The sequence below is a fragment of the Salminus brasiliensis genome, chromosome 2, assembly GCF_030463535.1.
Source record: "Salminus brasiliensis chromosome 2, fSalBra1.hap2, whole genome shotgun sequence".
Taxonomy (NCBI): Eukaryota; Metazoa; Chordata; class Actinopteri; order Characiformes; family Bryconidae; genus Salminus; species Salminus brasiliensis.
In genome coordinates this window covers 25,378,515-25,400,745 of record NC_132879.1, presented here as the reverse complement: position 1 = coordinate 25,400,745, position 22,231 = coordinate 25,378,515, and the positions used below count along the sequence as shown (strand labels likewise).

Genomic DNA, 22,231 nt, shown 5'->3' with positions numbered 1-22,231 from the left:
TTAATCAATAACATCAATCCCTAGGCTTAATGTTTAAACAAAAAAGAGAGCTGGTTCCACATTTCACTACAAATCACCACCAAAATAGACATTTCAGAAAAAATGCAGCCTAAAATCACTAGTAACAGTTTAACCTGTTTAGCACAAAACCCCACATGCTGTGCATATTGTACTTTGACCTCATGTGACATGCTTACGCTGTTACTGGGTCAGACGGTCTAAATCTCACACAGCAAAAGTTTACTCAGTGTTAATGTTGACATGGAACGGTTATACTGTCATTTCTATGTGAAGACAAATGTCTTTCTGAACACCGTAGCATTTGGTACTTCATGATACTGACAAACAATATATTACTAATAACAAATTATTTGTGGTGGAATACTAGTATGTAAAAAAAGGTAAAGGTGCATGTATTTGTCACTGTACAGTGAAATGTGTCCTCTGCATTTAACCCATCTGTGGTAGTGAACACACACATACAAACTAGTGAACTAGGGGCAGTGAGTACACACCCACCCAGAGCGGTGGGCAGCCAACTCCTGCGCCCAGGGAGCAGAGAGGGTAAAGGGACTTGCTCAAGGGCCCAACAGTGGCAACTTGCCGAGCCTGGGAATCAAACCCACAACCCTGTTAACAATAGCCTAACCGCTGAGCCACCACTGCCCCATCATAGGCCTAAAAACAATATAAATAACCCAATACATATTTAGGGGAATGTTTCCTGGACATGGATAAATTCTAGGCTTGGACTAAACTGCAGTGTCATTTATGAGTCTGCATTGAATACCCTTTTCAGTCTAGGATTAGACTTAACCTGGTCTGGGAAACCAGCTGTAAGTGTGCTTAAACATATAACCATGTTCTATTCTACTATGTTCATATTAGGTAAACAAGTAAGACCAGTGAGTCTTCTTTTATTTGTCATTTAAATTTGATCAGTACAACAATAAACCAGAATAAAACATAAAGAAAAACAATAATTATGTAAAAATAAAAGCAGCAATGAAAATACTGACAGGTCCTTCTAAAATATATAGGAGTTAAAGTTACAATAAGCAATTTCACAGTAACAAATTGGCAGTTCAGGTACATTGTGATTTGAACACTAAAGGAAGGGGTTGGACACAGTTTTCCTTCATGCAATTTTATCATGAGCTCTGAATGCTACAAAAGATTTGAATGCAAAAACAGATTGGATTTATTTACATTGTTTCTAAGCTATAAAAAAAAAAAACTAAACATTTTACCATTTTGGCTTACAGATAGATGAGTGGGAAACTGGGATATCTGAAAGTGGTTGTTTTTCGGGCTTAATTAAGAATATACAGTAAATGTCAGCTATCCAAAATCCTGAATGTGACTCCTGATTTAATTAGCTGTTTACACTGCCAAACAATGCTGATGATTTAACGCATCTATCTTTGTATAAGTCATGTTTTCAACTGTGTTTTCTGAGGGACCACATGATTTAATTGGCTTATCTTATCACTGGTACTGTGATGATATCATGGCCCGAGCTGAGTCATAAAACTATATGTAGAAACTAAATGAGAATTCTGTTAATATGCAAATCTAATACTGTTTGTGTAGGTCTGTTTACACAGCTGTTCCAGACACTTTCCACATGTTCCACATTTTATGATGATCTCTGATCTATGATTCAAAATAGATCACACTGTTCTGTCTTTAGGTAGCCATGCTCTTGATGGCATTATAGTATATTTGAGGGGATTGTAGAGAAGATTAAAGTGTATCTTTATTGTGCAACTAAAAGCACACCTTAGCTTACCAAGAATAGGTTATACCAGGTTAAATATAAATGGTGCACAAAAAGGAAAGGCCAGAGAGCAATGGTGGGTCACTAGCAGGCTTAATGCTTTGATGCAGTGCTAAAGCTTCAATACTAATGGATTTATACTAACAATGAAAAGCAGTTTACATTTATTGAAGACTTTTCCATGGGGTAAATGGCTAAAGATAATGAACCAGATGCTTCTTCTTTATGTAATTCCAGTCCGATCTCTGTGGGCATCTGTTGATATTTCCTGAAATGAAGATCAAATGAACAGTTATGTGTTTACATGCTAATAAGTTTCTATGGGCTAGATGTTTCTAGGAGTGGACAATCCCTGAACAACTGTACTTTGTTACTGTTATTTATTATTGTGGAACATTTGTATAGCTTAATGAGGATCATTTTATTAAAACATTCAGCTAAATTCATATCACTGTAAAATTACATTACCTTATGTTTTTTTCCACCCACAAATGTGTTGGATTATAGTAATATTCAGATACTGATTACAAATTACAGGTGAATTCTAGCCAGTTCTAGACATTTTTAAAAAAATGCTTTAATACATAATACAGTATGAAAAATATTGAAGCTAAGTGCAGTTCCAAAGGTTTGTAGTTTTCGGCCTTCTGTCTGATAAAACACTGCTTGATAGAGCAGAAGTTTGCTGTACTTTTCAGATCCAGGCTGAATTGCAAGTGGTGCCAATTAGGCCCCAACTGAACTGAACTGAGCTCTGAGTAGGCAAGGGCTGAAAACTTGGACTTGGAACAGTGAATGGCTTACACCTGTTCCCTGTCTGTATATTCTCTTTTCTTTCCTCCATGGGCTGTCCCTGAGTAGCAGCATAGCCAGCAAAAAAAAATAATAATAAAATAACGCTTTAAAGAAAAGCCTGAGGAGAAAAAGTCTTCAAGCATGCATCGTGACAGAATGCAGTGTTTTTCCTCCTTCTTGCTCTGGCATGAATCCTCTCGCTGATATTCCGGACTTAGTACTATGAATTGCTACATCAAACCCCTGGTTTTCGACTGGAATTTCCATATGGCACACACTACTGTAACAAAAAACATGATTGTGAAACTCATATGTTAAAAGAACTGCAGCTTTAGTGATGCGGTAGTGCGCACACCTCACAACTCACCGACTGGGTTTTGAATCTTGTGTCTGATAGCATTTCCCTGCTATTTGCACTGTGTATATTTATGTATGTGATAAATATAGAATCATGGAATGCTTCACCAATTGTTATTTTTAGTTTGTTTGACGGAAGCAGGGCTGACTGACTGACCTTTTGATGCTGATCACAGAAATGACCTTGAAATGTTGCTATCATAGTGTATGCCGCTAGACACATGACCATGCTTGACGAATATCACAATTTTCTGGCAAGTGGTACATCATACAGACATCATACAAATATATTTGTGTTCAGCATGTTAAAATCTACTTGTTTTCCTAGAAACAAAATGTTCCTAAAAATGTTTACCAGTGTAATCTGTTGCTGTGTTACTACACAACTGGTTACTACATAACAGCAATTTTTGTGGCATTTGGGTATAAGAAGTGTGTCCCTTTAAAAAATGCATTAAAATATTAAACAGCTTACCTAAATTTGACTCCTAAACATAATACAACTCTGACTCGTGATTTTTCATCTGTAGAAAAAAAAACAGGCATATTGAAAGTTAGAAAATTCACTGTAAAAACATTGTAGCCAAGACTGGATGGTCAGGTGTAATCTGTGATAGTCTAAAAACATCTTGATCATCCCATTAACCTCAATAAACACGAATGCTGTTACAGCCTCTGCTGCTGTAAAAATCAGCATTAGGAATTCCAAAGGTAAACTTAGTTCAAAGAGCAGAACTTGTTTCAAGGCACAGATTTTTCTTTTTATCTTTGATGTGATGGAAAATCCAATCCTGAGCTTCTTGAAAGAATGTGTGAACATGGAGTAAAACAATAGCATACATTTTGGATGCAGAACACAAGTAATTTTCTGTGGATTGTAATATAAACTAAACCTAAACAGACTGTTCTAGGATAAATGCTCTTAAACTGAAGGCTGGCAGATGAAGGTGTGTTTACCTGTCTCTCATCTCTAGTTTCTTGGGGATCAAGACTCTGCCTCTCTCTGAACACTCTGGTGGATCTGAGGGAACTGCAAGAAGAACCTTCCATACCACTGACAGAGCTGCAGAACAGAGAGTGGGAGAAAACACCCTTTGCTGTAACCACACCCACCCACACACACACACACACACACACACACACACACACACACACACACACACACACACACACACACACACACATCAGTATCACTAAGGATCTATACTGAAGCTTTAATATTAAACAGATTTTTATCTGGATAGTATAGTAATGCAGAATTCTCAGTGTGTTTCCATTTTACATCAGAAAGTCTAATTCATTACAACTAGAATAACCAAGACAATCATTTTGATCATTTTGAAAATGTAAGATATAAAAAAACTGACAAATGACCCCCCTCCATGTTTATGAATCAATGACTTTACCAAAATTTTGGATATATTATTCTGACACTATGAAATCATTATTACAAAAACAAAAACTGGTAAAAATGGTAAAGCCATACCAAGTACATGCCACTTCACCTCAGTAATCGGCCTGCTCTTCATGATCTAAATGAACATGTTAAATCAACGTACAATGCTATGCTAGTACTTTTGGAATCCCTGACAGTAATCAAAATTTTTTTAAAGATTTTGAAAATAATACATTATAATATTGTTTTTACTTTCCTTTATTTTTATGTAATTAAAACCTAGCAAACAGAAAATGTGTAAAGTATTAACCCTCCCATCTGCAACAAAAACATTTGTGCACAGAAAGCATGAAAAGATTAAATTTACAAATATACAGTGGCATGCAAAAGCTTGGGTGCTTCTGTTCAAAATGTCCATCACTTAAATAGTTAAGTGAGTATAAGATGCATTGATCTTCAAAAAGCATTAAGTTACAGCTTTGTTTTCAACATACTGCCGATACTTAGTGTATTATCATTCTGTTCAATTTTAGAGGAGAAAAAAGAAAGGAGCACCATTACCAAAATTTGGTTTACACTTACGATTTGAGCTTTCATATTATTTTTTCCAAAGGCTTTAGGCTGTAACTAGTTTGTAGCAGGCATTGACTCGCACTCTGAACGTATAAAAGACAACTGATTTTTTTTTTTCATGTAGCCATTTTCTCAGTTCATTGTGTAATTAAGCAATGGTATTCAACAGGAATAATGGAGGTTAATGTAAAGTCGGAGGACCATTAATACTTTCCTTCCTTCCTGCATTTTTGCAGACTCTGGAGTGGTGGTGCACTGTTCTACTGTGCAGTGAAACCTACACAAATATGACCTATGAGGAGGAAACCTTTTCTGCATTCTCATTACAAAACTCTTTGTCAGAAAGAAACATCTAAACATGCCTCATGCATTTTGAAAACAAGTCCTTTGAACTGATGAAGTTAAAACTGAACTTTTTGACCATAATAAGCATTAGATTAAATGTTTAGAGAAAAAAGGGGTGCAAAATTTAATGAAAAGAACAACTCTTGTGTAGTGTAAAGCATGGGGTGGATCGATCATGCTCCAGTTTTGTGTTGCAGCGAGTGGCACAGGGAACATTTTAGTGGTAGAGCAAAGAATGTATAAATTTAATATCAGCAACTTCTGGAAGCAGAATCTGGGGACAGACCTTAAAAGATCAGTAATAGAATTTAGTTTGTTTTTTTTTACCAGGGGTGCTGTTTTGCAAGCCACTGTGCATGTCATTTTTTGCAAGGGCTTCTGAAACCGCTAGTAAACACAATTTTGGGTTTACTAGCGGCCTTCATAAAATAAGGTAACATTACATAACATTAGGTACCAAGCTGCAACAGTATCATGTAGAAATGACAATGAGGCGCAGTACCAGCTGAGCGTCTGTTCCGCGTGCCCATGTGCTCCAGACTGTTCAGTAGGTCATCGATCTGATTCTTTATCACCTTCAGCTCTCTCTTAATACACTGCAGCTCCTCCATTCTCACTGCGCACAGAGACAAAAGAGCTATGAGCCTTTTTCCCCCATCTCATTCTAGACCCTAACCAGATTACAATATCTTTAACAAGGGAAACAGCAAAGAAGTAGATCTCTCTTCCACAGCATGATGATACTTCTCACACACCCCTCCAATTCCACCACAGTACAATCCCACTACTTACAAAAGCGCCATTAAAAAGCTGTTCTGACCTCACAGCTACAAAGGCAAAGTCATTTCTTTTTGATCCATCAACTCTAAAAACTATTAAGGCTTGGAATTAAAGCAATATAAACCACTTCTAATGGGCAATGCGCTATTAATTTGCTTTAATTGCATGAGGTGTGATTACTGAGGGGGTAGAGCCTGTGGAGGAGAGAGGTTTTAATGAAGGAAGCATCTGGAGCTTGACAACAGTGAAACATGTATGCAGGCAGAAAAACACATAGGCACACACACGTAGACACACACACACACACACACACAGTACACTAAAATAAGAACATAACCTACAGGGCAGTACACTTATTTGCATTATTAACAATGAAAAATGTAATAGGAGAGGGTAAAATGTAAGAGGAAAGGGTAATTAAGTACTAGAAAGGGTTTTTCATTACATAAAAAAATATGAAATGCATTCACAAATGTCTTCTTTCAAATGTGCATTTCACTAAACTAAAACACAACCAATTGTAAAGACTACTACTACTATATTTAAAGCAACATTATGGAAAATAGCCATTTCATGCTCCTTGGCTCCCCCTACAATAAAGAAGTGTAATTTGCACTTTGATCTGCCACTAAAGACAATTTTTTCTGGACAAGCTGAGAGATTCAGAACCTTCACTGAAAGTGAAAGAAGAATGGAGTAATGTGGTAGAGTAATTTGTAGAGGATTTTACACAAATATGAGATTACGAAGTGTTACGCAAGCGTTATCCCATAAAAGTGATCTTTCCCACTTCTCCAATGCTGAGCCTGGAGTAGCAATGACAGCAACGCTATTCTCCCTATTACAAGTCAGTGGAGCGTCACAATAATTTTAAAGCTGTTATTTTAACATTAAATGCTACATAGTTTTGCTTTAAATATACATTATAATTAAATAATGTGAAAATGATGTACATAATTAATCAAGTCGACTGAATCCACTGTTCTGTTTTGCATGGCTAATTTAGTTTAGGGTCTTACATCGAGCCCCCCTAGAACTGGAGCAGCTGATCCTTGGCTTGCTTTTGGTGAATTGCTTGTTGCACCGAGTGGCTGAATAGGAGGAGGGACATGGTCGTTTTGAAGGGTTGATGCCATTTGAGGTCACGCAGACAGGATCATGGTGATCAAAACTTCTGCGGAGGAAAACACATAAACACATTAGGGTGCTGATCTAATAAGCTTTGCTGTTTTTTCCCCAGATTAGCATTGAAGTTAGCATGCGATTTGAATCAAATTAGCATCTAAAATCTGAATCTTGTTGCCTGTAATAACAATTACAGTTCCGTGTTCGCTATCTCCATCCTCTGGCCTCAGCACCCTATGCATAAATCACAAACTTTACATCAATGCTCTGGACATTAGAGCCAGACAGAACTTCTGCCGGCTACTAGGGTATTGCAAAAGAGCACCCTGCCATTCACAAAGCTTCTCCAGCTGTGCACTGTGTTTAACAATTCTTCAATTATTGCAAATCTGGAAGGCTATGGCACAGTTTAAGCAGATTTTAGGGATTTGATTTGAAAGATAAACGGGTTATCCATGTGTGAGGTTATGTCTGTGTGGCCTGAGAAAGAGAGAGAGAGAGGGCGAGAAAGGGCGAGAAAGAACAACTAAAAACACTTGGAGGAGAACACTAACAGACACCTACGCTGGCTAGCATCATGCTGAGTGATCGGGAGAGAGAGTGAAGCTCATTATGTTATCTTGGACATCTGGCCACAAGTGGTCGTAGGATAATACAATAACAATAACAGCAGGGGATCGGACTGGGGATCTCCCAGTGATGGAGCCTACGCTAAGAAGGTTGCGCCATTCGGCCCAGTGTAATATCGGGTTTAACTGTCCAGCTGTGACACTGTTGTGAGCTGCTGAAGTTGACACTAAATGCTAGCTTTTGCATATTTGGTCTTTGTCTCTCCTTCTTTTCCATGTTCTGCGTTCTGCTGTATAAAAATATAACTGTTCATGAAACCAAATTAGAAATTACAAATTAGCATAGAATCAGTGTGGATTCTGTGCACTGAAAAGAGAGAGGGGGGGCAGAATGAAGGGGTTGAGGGGTAGAACTACCTATTGTAGTCTGTCTACAGTATTTTTACTGTAAAAATATGCAGGACTAACTGGACTGTCATGATTACTAGAGCAAACTGAATTAAAACTTTATTAGAAACCATATATTAAAATGTACTGGTGAAATGAAATGCCTGCTAATTAGTTGCATATAGATGCATATTTTAAATTCCTTTCAAAACCTCATGTCTCCAAAAACTTTGCAGGGTAAGGAAAAAAGGTCTTCCCACATAAGTTAATGTAAAGTCATTTAAAATAAATTCTGGTCTATTTTTAATGAAATGTTGATGCATGTAAAAAAAGTGCCAAAAGTGAAAACCAGCAATAAAGAGGATATGTTTTTGTGTGACAGTATTCTTGCGTTATATTTTACAGCCCTACATCACATCTTGCATTGCTTTTATTAGAAAGGTAAAAAGATGACCTTTTATAGAACGCTTTCTTGTAGCAGCCATATTCAAGATGATTCTCATCTCTAAGGAGAAAAGAGAGGAGAAGACATTGTACTGACTGGATATTTTACACATACATTTAAACAGTGTGGGGAAATCTGTGGATGTTGGAAAGTGAACTATTAGCATGTGTTTTAAACTGGGCTTCTCTCACAGTGCATCCCACCCTGCATACCTGACAAACCTGAGCTATGGAAACATACAGCCTGACTGTTCACATAAAACCTAAAGATCTTTCACCCATTAGTTCAGTTCAATAGGTAAAATATGTGAGTGGATCAATGAGAGTAGAAATGGAGAGAGGGGTATTGACAGAAAACACAATTATGCACTGATCACCAGAGCAAAATGCCAAAAACGGAAGTTAATGTCAAATTCATGCACTTAGGTTTAATGAAAAGTCTTGATTACTGCCCGATGCATACATTGTTCTCAGGCAGCATGATGCAAATCTACAACCATTGCTTTCAAAAAACAGCAGTGCCTACAATGGTCTAGGGAACACTTTTAATTGGTAGTAATCATTTACATCATGAGAAAAACTAAAGGTGCTTCAAATGGTTCTTTGAGGGATGCCATGGAGGAACTACTTTTGGCTCCATAAAGAACCATGTTTGTAATAGAGAGTAAAGAACCTACAAATTGGTAAAGAATCTTTGGTCTTTAGTCCTTTAAAATGTTCTTAACACTCCATTACAAACATTTTTTTCTATTCACTTTTATTTTTAAGAGTGTGTAGATTTCTGAGCTGTGAAATTTACAACATACAAACATGTCAACGCACAAAAAAAAAAAAAAAAACACATTATGTACAAGCTATAGGACTTTAATATTATGCAAGGGTTCTTTGTGAGGTAATTTAAGGAACCAAAATGGTCAACCTTGTTCTAAAGACCCCCTTTGTAACAGCATAGCTGATATAGTACACATGTCATAGATAATGTACATTTACATAATAGGGCGCACACACAATTTGCAATGCAAAAATGTGTGCATCCTGTAATTAGGCAGACTAAAGCTACTTTCCAATTTTCCCTCAATTCAGCAGTTGATCCCTCAGGCATGTTTTAATATCTGCCATTCCAGCACTGTTTATATAGTACAGAATATGATATAAATTGATGCAGTACACCAAAGAACTCTGACACAGAACAAACTGAAACATTTTGAGAGAGGCTAAGATGATTTGCTGAGCCATACGTTAGAAAACTAAAACAACTATACTATATTAGAAAAACTCCAGCATCACCAAAACAGGCACCAATATTTACGCCTCCAAAATGTACATATACCCAGCCCAGAAGTGAAAGCCATGTTAACCCCAGTTTAAAGCTAGCAATGCAATCTGTATTGACATCACCCCCTCTTCTGAGGCTCCCTCACATCTTTGCCAGTGATGACAACTAGGGCCCCGTTTACACCTGGTCACTGGTATCAGGATTATATCTGGATAAGGTCAAGCCTCATAAACCTGCAAGTGTAAACACACCCAAAACGCATTTCAAATAAATCCTATCTGGTCTATCTGTGCATCTTATCTATTGTTGTACTGTTCACAGCCCAGTATCAAGACAAGACAAAACATAGCATAAGTAATGTATAGGAATATGTGTTTGGCTATACTATATTAGAAAAAACTCCAGCATCACCAAAACAAGGCTGTAAAATGGGCCGAATCCAAAACCCCAAAACTGTTACATAACTGTATTGACTCACTAATATTTATGCCCCCAAAATGTACATATACCCAGCCCAGAAGTGAAAGCCTTGTTAGCCCCAGTTAAAGCTGGCAATGCAGTAAAACACAACAACCACTCCACTGAGTCCTATTCTATCGACAATAGTTCTCTAATGGAACTAGACAAGCTGTGTGTGCACATCTGAGTCAGCGATGGGTACAACTTAAAGTAGCTGAATGCATTCATTAGAAGGGGTGTCCACAAACAGTTGGACATATAGTGTATGTGCATTGTTAGCCCATACAGTTTCAATGCAATGCTGCTAAAGAGACAACCCACACTCAGCAATACCATACTGACATATGGAAATTAGACTGTCCACAAACTGAATATGTATTAAATCATACACACACAGACAGACACACACACACAAATGCTCTGAATAGTAAAACTGTTCATTTTTCCTGCAAACAATGAACAGTAAGTGTCATCATCCGTCACTTTCCACTGTGCATACACAAGCAAATAAGACACAGTGCACGACATCCATTCTGTCAAACTCCAGTAACTCCTGTGACAAATTTTCAGAACCCTGAGTTTGAACGGGGAAAAGGCGTCTAAATAGTAGTCTGTAATTGGAAGGACTGTAAAGGTTGCAAGAAGATGACAGATAATAAACTGATCTGTCAGTGTTCTCCTGCGGGGATGTGACAGCTTTATTGAATGTGTTGAACACTTCTTCCACTCGAATGGAAATGTATCACCCAGAATGGTTTAAAGATGGACAGGGAGGGTAATTGTGGAAACAGAAACAATCTCTATACAAACAGACCCATGCCAGTACCCATATACACATTCATTAAATAGAATACTCTGAATAATTCATGGTAGTTCAGGAATTCATTCATGATTAATAAGCTTCTTGGGGGATCATACTAAAGACATTTTAAACAAACAAAAATACTAATGCAAATCAAACGTGCCAGCAGGAGCGCAATACACAGCCTTTAGGACTGCAGTGATATTTATATTGAATATCCTTACATCTTTAGAAGACAGTAATCAGCTTCATAAAGTCAGTGCTGGTCGCACAAAGGACAGTTTGAAACAGAATATAAAAATTTTTATCTGTATTGACAACACCCCCCCTCTTTAGTCTCTTCTGAGGCTCTCTCACATCTTTGGGAACCACTGCCAGTGATAAAAACTGGGGCCCTGTTTACACCTGGTCACTGCTATAAGGATTATATCTGGATAAAATCAAGCCTCATAAACCTGCAAGTGTAAACGCATCTTAGCACATCCTAGCACAAAATGAATCTTAAATGGCCAAGCCAGCATCACACAGAACACTCTCTCCACCCGTTAAGACGCTCTAAACAGTAAGATGCCTTTCAAAACTCAAAATGTCTTTTGCTGATATATCTTAATAAAAACAAATGCTTATCAATGTTATTAACAGTAATTCATAGGTGCACAGGATATATCTTGTTTTAGACCGTGCTTTTCTGGATTAGCTGCTTTCTCTCGCTGAAGCCTGCAGCCTGTCCTGGTCAGGCAGGTCCTGAGGGCCTTTGTTCACTCTCCCTATACCTGTCTGTTCACCTGCTGTCTCTGCTCCCTGTAACCCAATCTAATGATGGCCCATTAGAGAGCAAGGCTGGACAGTACGGATACAGAGACAGACCGGAGGCTGCTGAAGCACTGTTAACTCATGAGGGAAGAACAGAGAGTCAGAGAGGGAGAGAAAGGTATATATATATATATATATATATATATATATATATATATAGAGAGAGAGAGAGAGAGAGAGAGAAATGGCAATAGGGATTTTGGTCCAGATAAGTCCTCACTTTCAAAGCAACATGACACAAAGAGTGATGACAGATGTGAGATGTGAATTTACAGTGATCTAACTAACACAGTGTATCAGCACAGGCTGATGAGATACAGACACTACTGAGAGAATCACTACTGGTGTTACACTTGAAGATAATAGATACATGCCTGGGAACTTTCAAGGATCAGTTTTGGCTTCTCTCTGTGCTGTTTGTGTGTGTGTGTGTGTGTGTGTATGTGTGTATTAGTGTATACCTGTACCCATCATCACTGGACTGTTCCACTGCTGCTCTGTATCTGCAGGACTTCAGATCCCCAGCCATACTACTGTCTGAAAAAACAAATGCACTTTGTTCTGAAGGGTAGACAAGGAAGTGCACTGAAGGCCCAGTTGACACTTTGTAATGCAGACAGGAGGTAATAATCCTTGACCTCCCCCAACTAAGTTTGCTAGAAGGGTAATTGTATTGTATGTCGTCACCTGAATGCTGTAGTCCAGTGACCTCGTAACAGCAAATGTACAATATCAGTGCTAAGATGTCTAACAATAGAAAGTTAGATCCTTATGGGTCCAGATAGAAGAAGACAGAGAGACAGGCTGCTTAAATCTAGCCATGTACCCGACATTTCAGAACATCTCCAAGGTGCTAGCACCAAAGACCAGGGAAAGCCTGGAGAGATGGGAAATAAGCAAAGAAAGGAAGCTACAATTGAAAAAAAGAAAGAAAAGGTTACTTAAACTCACAGTTCAGGCTGATGAGAGAGTGTTGAATTAAGTAATTTGTAAACTGTAGAGAATTCTGTTGAACACCCATCAGAGTCAGAAGAGAAGTGTAGATTTCCTCAAGGCAACATTCACCATCCTGCTGAGAGAGGCAGAGAGAGAGACACAAAGAGAGAGAGTCAGGCTGGACTGGCAGACTGAACCATTGCTGGAATGTTGGCACTATGTGGGGGGTTATAAATGTTGACTTTGGATTGTTCCATTTCATACTAGACTATATTCAGATTAGAGCAAAGAACAGTAACAAGGGGCATTTAGAGAAAATTACTTTAGCCTACAAATAGCCCACACACACTTCCACACAAATTCACACACATACACACACACACAGCTTGTCTAGTCCCTGTAGAGAAATACTGCCAATAGAATAGGACTCTCTGGAGCAGATAAACATGAACCTATTGGCACCATGCCAAATGCCAGGCCTAGACTAGAGGGTATAAAGCCCACACCCCAGCTTTGAGCTGTGGAGCAGTGGAGCTGTGTTCACCGGAATGATGGATTGTGCTACATCTAATACTTTTTGGATGAGTTGGGGAGTTAAGGGGTGGGGGAGTGGGGGGGGGGGGTGTAGTGAGATGGTGATCCTCCAACATCCTGACCTCACTAACTCTCTTGTGGTAGTCCATTGCAAATTTTGAGGTGTGTTTATAATTAACATTCTGATGTAAAAACATGTTGCTGGTATTTAATCTATTCTTTTTTTCTACCACTTTTTTCTCCAAACACACCTCTGCTCTTGTTTTAGAACTGCATCAGGCTTGTTTAGCTATGAAAATCTTTTGTGGTGAGGATACAGGAAATTTCTTTAAAGACTCTTCTATGAATGTCATGTTTATGCAGGTGTCACTCTCACTTCAGAGTCTGCTATATTTTCCTGAAGATCTGTTTTGCCTCATGAAATCCTACAAGCCGGAATGTCTGAACGTTTTCTTGATCTTCCAGTCTTTAACTTAAGCATGCCACTGTATTTCTTAACACTCACCTCATGTTCATCAAAGTGTCCTCTCTGAAACAGAAAAAGAACAAGATTAGCCTAAATAAAGATTTGCTCCATAGTTAAAAGCACACATTGAACATCTTTGGCCCAAAAGGTGGGGGTTTTAAACAGCTGCAAGGGTCAGTGCTGATAATTGCTCCCCAACAACAAGGAATTAAAGAGGGCATCACAGAAAGTGGTAAATAAAAAGAACAAGCTTTCTATTTAATATAATAAAAGAAAAGAAAACATGTGCATGGACTAAAACCATTAGTAAAAATGCAGTCAGGAGCAACAGTCACAGTCCATCACACCAATCATTATGAAAATCAATGGAACAATAACCCAATCAGGACTGGCCTTTCCTATTACAACAGGATCAGGCTGAATGGATTTCTCTAAGTTTGGAAAACTCATTATCTCAACTTGAGTCTCATCTCTGTTGTAACAGATAAGATAAGAGAGGCTCTCCACTGCTCCATCTGCTGGGAAACAGGAGATACTCAGAGAGAGCAACAGTGGAGGAAATGCTTTTAAAAATCTTGACGATGAGGATGCAGAGAAAATATTTCTTGCATGTTTCTACAATGTAACGTCAGGTTAGAGGATGAGGTTTGCATCCTTAAAGTTATTATCTGGGTGCCATTGCAGGGGGTATGTGCTGTTAATATTACAGCACATACCCCCTGCAATGGCACCCAGACTTTTGTATTAATATTTTAATACAAAAGTCAAGAAGGGCAGCAAAAATAGTTTTAGTACATGTCCATGGTTTCTTTTCTCATAGTACAAAAAAGGCAGCGCTTTGGCGCCACCCTGCGGCCATCGAGCACAGTGCACGCACACTTTTTATTGCTTTGGAAGGAAGGACTCATACCTTTGCTAGTTTCCTTGATGTCTTTGCTTTAATAAAACTAATAAGCTATAAACTATCATTACCATGTCGTTTGCGTAGCTGACTTTCTTATAAACATTTACGTCCATGTCCATTACTCGTACATTTGCGTGGCGTGTCCTGTAGTTCTGCTCAGCAATCTAGGATAGAATGGACTGTTTTACCGCCGTGCTTTTACAGGGGCTTGTGCTCCAGTAAATTTGGTCTAATGACGTCCCTGCTGCCAACGTCTTGGTGCCAGATACCACAGAACGCCTTTAGTGGTCTTGAGTCCCTGAATGGCCAGATCTGTTTAGGGCGCCAGAAGGGTGACCTACTCAATATTAGGGACTCTCTCCCCCTCCCTCTCTCTCTCTCTCTCTCTCTAAAATGGACTTGGCTAAACTCAATATGTAATAACTATTCATAATCAGAACTATTATGGAATCTGCCCATTTCATATCGATTATAAAGACAAATCAGTCTGATTTCCAACGCGTCTATTAAAAATAAAAGATGGGCCCTATTGAGTACATTAGCTGTAATCGTAATAACAGGGTGGTGAAACATGGCTGCTGTCAGTGTACCTCCCCGTTTTCTATTTCTGTCGTTCATGAATGTGGTTCTCCCCCAGATTAAAGGCTGAGCGCTTGGAGGATGTGTAGGGAGCTGCTTCTCCTTCTCTGAGGGCTGGGTTTAGGGTTTAGGGTTTGGGGTTTGAGGTTTGGCTTAGATGAAGACAAACACACCGCTCAGGGCAGGACTACCGCGCTCACAACCTCCTCGGCTGAGCTCAGCTGAGTCGACAAAGTGATTCACTAACTTTTCTAATCCTTACCATTTTATTTACATATTTTTTCTACTTGATTTTGGCTTCTTTGTTGTTGTGACTAGACGTTTTTTTTTTTTTGTTAAGATAGTTTAATACAGACCTTCTGTTGAAGCTCGAGACTGGAGAGCTGTGCTGCACTTTCGCCAGCATGTATCGCGCTCTGGTGTTTTGGGGGCTACTGCTCACGTGCCAGGTGCTCAGGTCTCAGAGTCAGGTGAGTGCTGAAGCAGCTGCTTAATGCAGCACATGTTAATGTAATAAATTGTGCAGCAAATATGAATATATCATTTTCCATTTCTGTGTTCCTAGCAGGTGTTAGAAGCCTCCTCTTTGTTCAGTTACTGTGCTGTAGCATCATTTTTGGGGAATCTTTGTTGTGTTGGTTAAACATTTTAATAATTCATTTGGAGGACCTTCAGAAATCATGACCAGCTCATGAGAGTTTTATGACTGCCAGCATTTTTATGTGTAGATTTCAACACTTGCATTGTAAAGCCTAGTTGAACTTTACTTAGTTTAATAAGTGTGTTAAAATCTAGACACAAGGTCCAGAATGGGCTCAGTCCCTGTTAACCTGTTGGACCAGACTGTAAAGCAGGGCTGCTGTTCAGTTCTGTCCTGGACAGTTGATGTAGTGCCTAGTTTGCTGTTTTCCCAGCCTGAACAACTGATGAGTTATGCATATATATATATATATATATATATATATATATATATATATATATATATATATACTCTCAAACAATTAGTTGCTTCTTCTAGGACCATAACTGGTGACCCTTGCTGTAGGGTAAGGTCAAATTATACCTGTGTTATGAAGAATAGAGAAAGTAGCCCTGCCTTTCTCTTTAAAGCATTTCTAGGTTTGCATGAAAATGCCCAAAAAATGCCTAATCCAAAGGTCACGCTTTGGTTGACAAAAGACCTCAGGGGTTGTAGGTGTAAAGGTGGTCGTTGTATAACATGTAAACTCAAGTGCTCTACCTGGCAGGGTTGTCATTGGTCTTACTTGACTTGAAAACAAACACAATGCAGCTGAATGATTTTTGAGTTTTGTAAGTCTGAATATCTTCACTGGACTTTATCTTCATTGGTTAGACAGCTGTACAAAAATGCACATACCTGGACTGGTCTGCGCCTTCATCCTAAGACATTTCTGAAGCTGCTGCGGAGTCCTTTATGTGGTCATCTGTAATGGCATGTGGAAGGCGCTCATTGGCACCCCTTTGAATGCCAAGATAAAAGAGAAATGGGACATGCCACAGCAGTGGTTTCCAACCCTGCTCATGAAAAGTTATCTTAATGCAGATATTGGATCCAATCCTAGTTCACCCAGCATGATCCAACTAATCACTGCCTTCAGAAGTCTTTGAGTGACTGAATGGGCTGTGTTGGATTTGAGTTGGAGGTGAAACCTGCAGGGAGCCAGCTTTCCAGGAGGAGAGTTGGATACTACTGACACTGCAACCTTGTGATTATTGAATGTACATGCAATTAAGGACCACAAGACATGCAATGTACATGCAATTGAGGACCAAAAGACCCCTGAATGTACATGCAATTGAGGACCACAAGATCCCAAATCTGCCAATTGGGCATATGTCTTCTGTTTTAATAGAGGCTTCCTAGTTAGAAAAGAATGGATGATTAGATGATTTAAAACATTATATGCACATAAAGTAAAAAAAAAAAAAAACTGCTATTACTTTTGGCCTAATTAAAGACAGATCTGAAGGACCTGAACCACAGGGTACAGTATCTATTCTAGTTTATGAATGTCACAAATGAGTCATGAACCTTTTAAGTGCCACAGTTGCTTTTAATAATGTGGTCAATAAATAGCCTGAACTGTGTGTTTTTGATGAAACTTAGACATGCCTCTTGTGAATCATAGGGCAAAAACTCAAAGCAGTGAAATGAGCAACCATAGCAGCAATCTGAGTAGTGTTAAATATTTGTGTTCAGGATGCCTACTTATGTACTCTGTTGAATGGGTTGCACTCCACAGGACTGTGTGAACAGACAAGAACTGCAGAGCACTCTCCGTCAGGTCCACAAGCAGCTCTCAGCTCACGAGACTTCATTCCTACAGAACTTACGCAGCCTCCGGAAGAAAATGAGCCTGCTGCAGAGCAGCATGGTCAAACCAAGCAACAATACCAGCGCAGGCAAGAACAGTACGACACAAATCTATACATACCCATACCACAGTGTCAGATGGGGCTATGCTGCCATCCCTGGAGATGGATGGTAAAATAGGTGTTTTATGTATGAACATGTCATTTTTTGTCCTGTTCCTTCACTGTGTGGCCTTCGTTTCTCACTTTGGGTTCCTTTTTGCTCAGGAGCAGCATGCCCACCCCCAGAGCCACTGGCTAATGGCAGGATGCTGGGCAGAGTGTTTCGAGTGGGTCATGAGGTTCACTTCCTCTGCAGCCCTGGTTTTCAGCTGACCGGGGCGGAGACCAGGGTGTGCCAGGATTCCCTCACCTGGAGTGGGGAGCGTGCCGCCTGCAAGGGTGCAAGCCTGTTGATTTACAACTATTACTTATTAGTGTTGTTAACCTTTATCATTCTACATTTCATCCCTGATATAGTACATAACCTGAGAATCCGACATGACAATAGTAAACAGTATATTGTTTTGTTTTCAGAAATACGCTGTAATATAACCTGCTCTTTCCTCCCCTTAGCTGTAGATGTTGGCATAAACAATGATGGTACTTCCTCTGTGCCCACATCTCCCTCATCCTCTTCCTCACCCTTAATGTCGATCTATGTGCGCCCCTCCCGCTGCATTGAGTTCCAGGGTTCCAAGCACTGCACCTGTGAGCAGGGCTACAGCATCTACAGCCAGGACAGAGGCCTGTGCACAGGTATTCTCTCTAAAAAAAAAACTGAACAATTTGAAGGCATATATGATTTCTTTAGCTAGTTCAATCGTTCGAGAACAAGGACAACCTCTTGTATATTGTTCTTTATAGAACCTTTAGAAATGGCTCTTAATAGTACAGAAAAATAACCACTATTGTGTTTTTCAGCCTTTTTCAGTACTATATAGATGAGATAATAGCATTTGGCTGAGGCTCTTATCCATACCAACTTACAGTTAAATGATGTTACACAGGTAGGTGAATGTCTTTGCTGGGGAGTCTTATTGGTGTAGGCTGGTGTGCTTCCCAGGTCAGGGAGTTGAACCCTAGTCTGCCACATTAAAGACCGGGATGTTACCACTACGCTACACCAACCACCTATCTAGAACCCTAAGAGGGTAGCAGCAGCACCAGATCTTGGTGGTTTTCATTTACAGGAGAAATTCTACCAAGCACTTACTTAGAGCTCCATTGCTGAAGTCCCCACTTGTCAATTCCTGGTCCAGATTTGCTCTCTTTGTTCACTGACTCACTGAGAAAAGCTGGGAAAACATGATGTCTTCTTCTGCTGAGGATGCGTTATTGTACTTTTCTTCCTCTATCCGTCTTCAAGACATTATGACCAGTGTATCACCATCATACATCTAACATTCAGAATTAAAAATGATCCCTGATTACATTCACCAACAGATACTGCAGAGACCTACATCACAACATCAGACGAATATGATCTTTCCTGGCTGCAGAGGCTGCTCAGCTACTTGTTTACTTTTTGGTCATTTCCAGACTGAAATATTGGAATTCTGTTTTTGAAGACCTGTCCTCCTATGCCATTTCACTCTTTATATGGCATTTAGACTTATAATGTAGTCTGTCTGGTTCAAATCCTTTCAAAGTCCTCCTCTGCTGAATTCACTTCACTGGCTCCCTGTGAAGCTCAAACTCAGGTTCTCACATTCAGTCTTCTGAGTCTGAGTTTTACAGTACTATAGTGGTTAAGAAGTGCATACCCACATGCCAACTTAGTTCTTTGACATGTCCTGCACTATGAGATCTAAGCATGCTCATAAGGACTCATAGCTTTCCCCTTTAGTGATAGAAAACTTCACTTTTTTTCTGCACTTAATGTTAGTGATCATTGATCAATACATCAAGGTTTGTTGTTTAAGATTTCAATTCTTGCAGTTTCACTGTCCACTTTTTGGCTTTCACTGTTTGCAAATTTTGTAAGCAGTTCTGAATATCTACTGTAGCAGTAATATAAGACCTTGACCTTCAACCAATCATGCAACAGTTGAATCAAAACAACCACTGACGTCAAGTAAAGCATAATGTCGATACAATGGCATCTGTCAAGAGATGGGATATACACCAATAAGCCATAACATTACCCCACCTCCCAGATCTGGCCATTCGAGGCATGGAGTCTACAAGACCTCTGAAGGCATCCCTGTGGCATCTGGCACCAAGACATTAACAGCAGATCCTTTAGGTCCTGTAATTTGTGAGGTGGGGTCTCCATGGATCACATCAATGAGCCTTAGGTGTCTATGGCCAGTTCACCAGTTGTCCTTTCTTGGACCACCTTTTGTTTGTACTGCATACCAGAAAAAAACTGGTGTCATTTGACTAGGTGTTCTGACCTAGTCAAATGACACTTTGACAAGGGCCAAACTGTGATGGCTAGCCGACTGTGTCAGAGCATCTCAAAAACAGTGTTGTATCAAAGGTCTTGAGAGATGCTCCCAGTATGCAGTGGTCAGTACCTACCAAACATGCTCCTAGGAGGGCAACAGGTGACCTGGCAACAGAAACATTGGCACCCAATGCTTACTAATGTACCTGGGAATTAGGGGCTAGCTCGTCAGAAGAGCAACTTTATCTGTGATTGCTGAAAATGTCTTGCATAGTTCATGCCTTGGCGGGTCAGAGCTGTTTTTTTTGGCAGCACGACGGGGGACCTCCACAGTGCTAGGTAGGTTTTCATGTTATGGCTGATGAATGTACCCCAACACATTCCTCAGTGACTGCAGAAATTTGTTGTGAGAGCAAGGTAGAGCTTTACTGTAGTCGTAAAGTCTGGTTTTGGAGAATGTATGTTTAAATATGTAGGTCATGTTGCATGTATGTGTGTTTCAGACATTGATGAATGCGTTCTTTTCCGTCTGACTCAACCTGGCCGTCTTTGTCTGCACACCTGTGTGAACACGGCTGGGAGCTACCGCTGTGAATGTCCCATAGGGTACGCTCTCAGCAGAGACAGCAGAAACTGCCAAGGTCTGTGACCATCTCCACCTGTGTTACTTTTTTTCAAGGGTTCCTAACATGCTTGTGGAGATTTAGCCCCAGCAGTTTGGCTTCTAACTTAAGGGTAGGAAGGGTGCCATTCCAAGAGCATGGCAGACAACTCTGTTGTCTATAGAGGTTTTGCAGTTAAACTGAACACTGAAGTGGATGCATGTTGGTTTATTGTCAGTCTGCAAAGATCAAGCAGAAGTGTACCACATCTAATGCTCTGTTTCTTAGTCATATTAGACATTTAAAATGAGAACAGAGGATGTTTTCTTCACACTTTAACCACAGACATTGACGAGTGCGATGGGGGTGCTCACAACTGTACGAGCGAGCAGGTGTGTGTGAACACATTTGGAGGTTACCGCTGCATGGAGGTCGACTGCCCTCGCTTGCGCAATGCCTCCTACGTCAAAACATCACCCCAGTAAGTTTACACATTAAAAAAAGTGGTGGAAATATCTCCTTGTTCAGTTTGATTACAATTCTTTTAGAAGTTATTCAAAATCATGGGGAATCATGTACTATTTAGTACTCTATCCTGCTGATCTAGCTCAGGCTGGTCAAGCTGGTTGACAAGCATAGGGTTTGCCCCCCCCCCCCCCCTCAGTGGGAGCAGCCTGATCACACTGGTTGACCAGAATGAGTAACATGACCAAGTTGGTTGGCCAGTATAACTAGCATGACAACACCAGTTCGCACAACCACCATGACCAGCATGACCTCGCTTGTCCACCAGTATGTCCAGCTCGACAACCATCTTGGTCAGGTTGGTCACGCTGATAGAGCATATAATCCATCCAACTTAAATGGAAACATAGGCTGTGCTGTGCTTCTTACCTCTCTTCTCCAGGCGTTGTGAGCGTAACCCATGCCTTGAGGGAGACAAAGCCTGTCTCCAGGCCCCGGTCTCCGTGAACTTCCATTTCATGTCAGTGGTGTCGAATATGACAGCCCCACGAGTGCTGTTCCGTGTGTCTGCGGCCCGCGTCCTGGGGGACACGCTGCGCTTTGGCTTGCTGGGAAACCGGGGAACCGCACACTTTGCTGTTCAGCGCTCAGGCAAGCAGACTGGACAACTGCTTCTGGTGGACTCTGTCCAAGGGCCTGCCACACTGGAGGCTGAGGTAGAGATGAGTGAACTGGAGAAGAGAACAGTGCTGGGACGATACGTGACCAAGGTTACACTGTTTGTGTCCCCATATACCTTTTGAAATGAGAAGTGAGGAGGAAATGGACTGGATGATGTTAGTCACAGCAGATTTGATCAGGCTTCATTTAGACAAATGTCAAATTTTACATGCCCTATTAATGGATTCTCTTCCTTTCATTATTTCTTTAAACCTTTTGATTAAATCTTTAATTTGCATCTTTCTAAATGTCTAAATGAAAAGAGTGTGTGTGTGTATATATATATATATATATATATATATATATATATATATAAAGTGAAACCCCTGTAAAACATGTTTTGTAAAAATCAAATTTTA

General features: G+C 39.9%; 2 protein-coding genes across 2 annotated transcripts; one reads left to right on the top strand and one right to left on the bottom strand.

The window, feature by feature from the left end:
• Positions 1–901: 901 nt before the first annotated feature.
• LOC140549960 (RNA-binding Raly-like protein) lies at positions 902–13,009 on the bottom strand. The gene is made up of 8 exons (XM_072673746.1): positions 12,853–13,009; positions 12,363–12,438; positions 8,562–8,612; positions 7,046–7,200; positions 5,749–5,862; positions 3,890–3,995; positions 3,408–3,456; positions 902–2,048 (listed from the first exon to the last, which is right to left on the bottom strand). The coding sequence occupies exons 1-7, from the start codon at positions 12,920–12,922 to the stop codon at positions 3,453–3,455; spliced, it is 576 nt and encodes a 191-aa protein (XP_072529847.1). The 5' UTR covers positions 12,923–13,009; the 3' UTR covers positions 902–2,048; positions 3,408–3,452.
• A 2,644-nt stretch (positions 13,010–15,653) lies between these two features.
• LOC140549959 (fibulin-7) lies at positions 15,654–22,195 on the top strand. The gene is made up of 7 exons (XM_072673744.1): positions 15,654–15,790; positions 17,585–17,744; positions 17,922–18,095; positions 18,270–18,452; positions 20,589–20,726; positions 21,033–21,168; positions 21,595–22,195. Exons 1-7 carry the CDS (start codon positions 15,725–15,727, stop codon positions 21,953–21,955), a joined length of 1,218 nt encoding a protein of 405 aa, XP_072529845.1. The 5' UTR covers positions 15,654–15,724; the 3' UTR covers positions 21,956–22,195.
• Positions 22,196–22,231: the final 36 nt, after the last annotated feature.

What these genes read in the sequence shown, in the direction of transcription:
- LOC140549960 (XM_072673746.1), bottom strand. Translation starts at nt 12,922, where the DNA reads ATGGGTGTTCAACAGAATTCTCTACAGTTTACAAATTACTTAATTCAA. An exon ending in CTCTCTCATCAGCCTGAACT is followed by an intron (nt 12,439 to 12,852) that starts GTGAGTTTAAGT and finishes TTGTTTTTTCAG; the next exon opens with ACAGTAGTATGGCTGGGGAT. An exon ending in TCCAGTGATGATGGGTACAG is followed by an intron (nt 8,613 to 12,362) that starts GTATACACTAAT and finishes TTTTCTCCTTAG; the next exon opens with AGATGAGAATCATCTTGAAT.
- LOC140549959 (XM_072673744.1), top strand. Translation starts at nt 15,725, where the DNA reads ATGTATCGCGCTCTGGTGTTTTGGGGGCTACTGCTCACGTGCCAGGTG. An exon ending in GGACAGAGGCCTGTGCACAG is followed by an intron (nt 18,453 to 20,588) that starts GTATTCTCTCTA and finishes TGTGTGTTTCAG; the next exon opens with ACATTGATGAATGCGTTCTT. An exon ending in AGACAGCAGAAACTGCCAAG is followed by an intron (nt 20,727 to 21,032) that starts GTCTGTGACCAT and finishes CTTTAACCACAG; the next exon opens with ACATTGACGAGTGCGATGGG.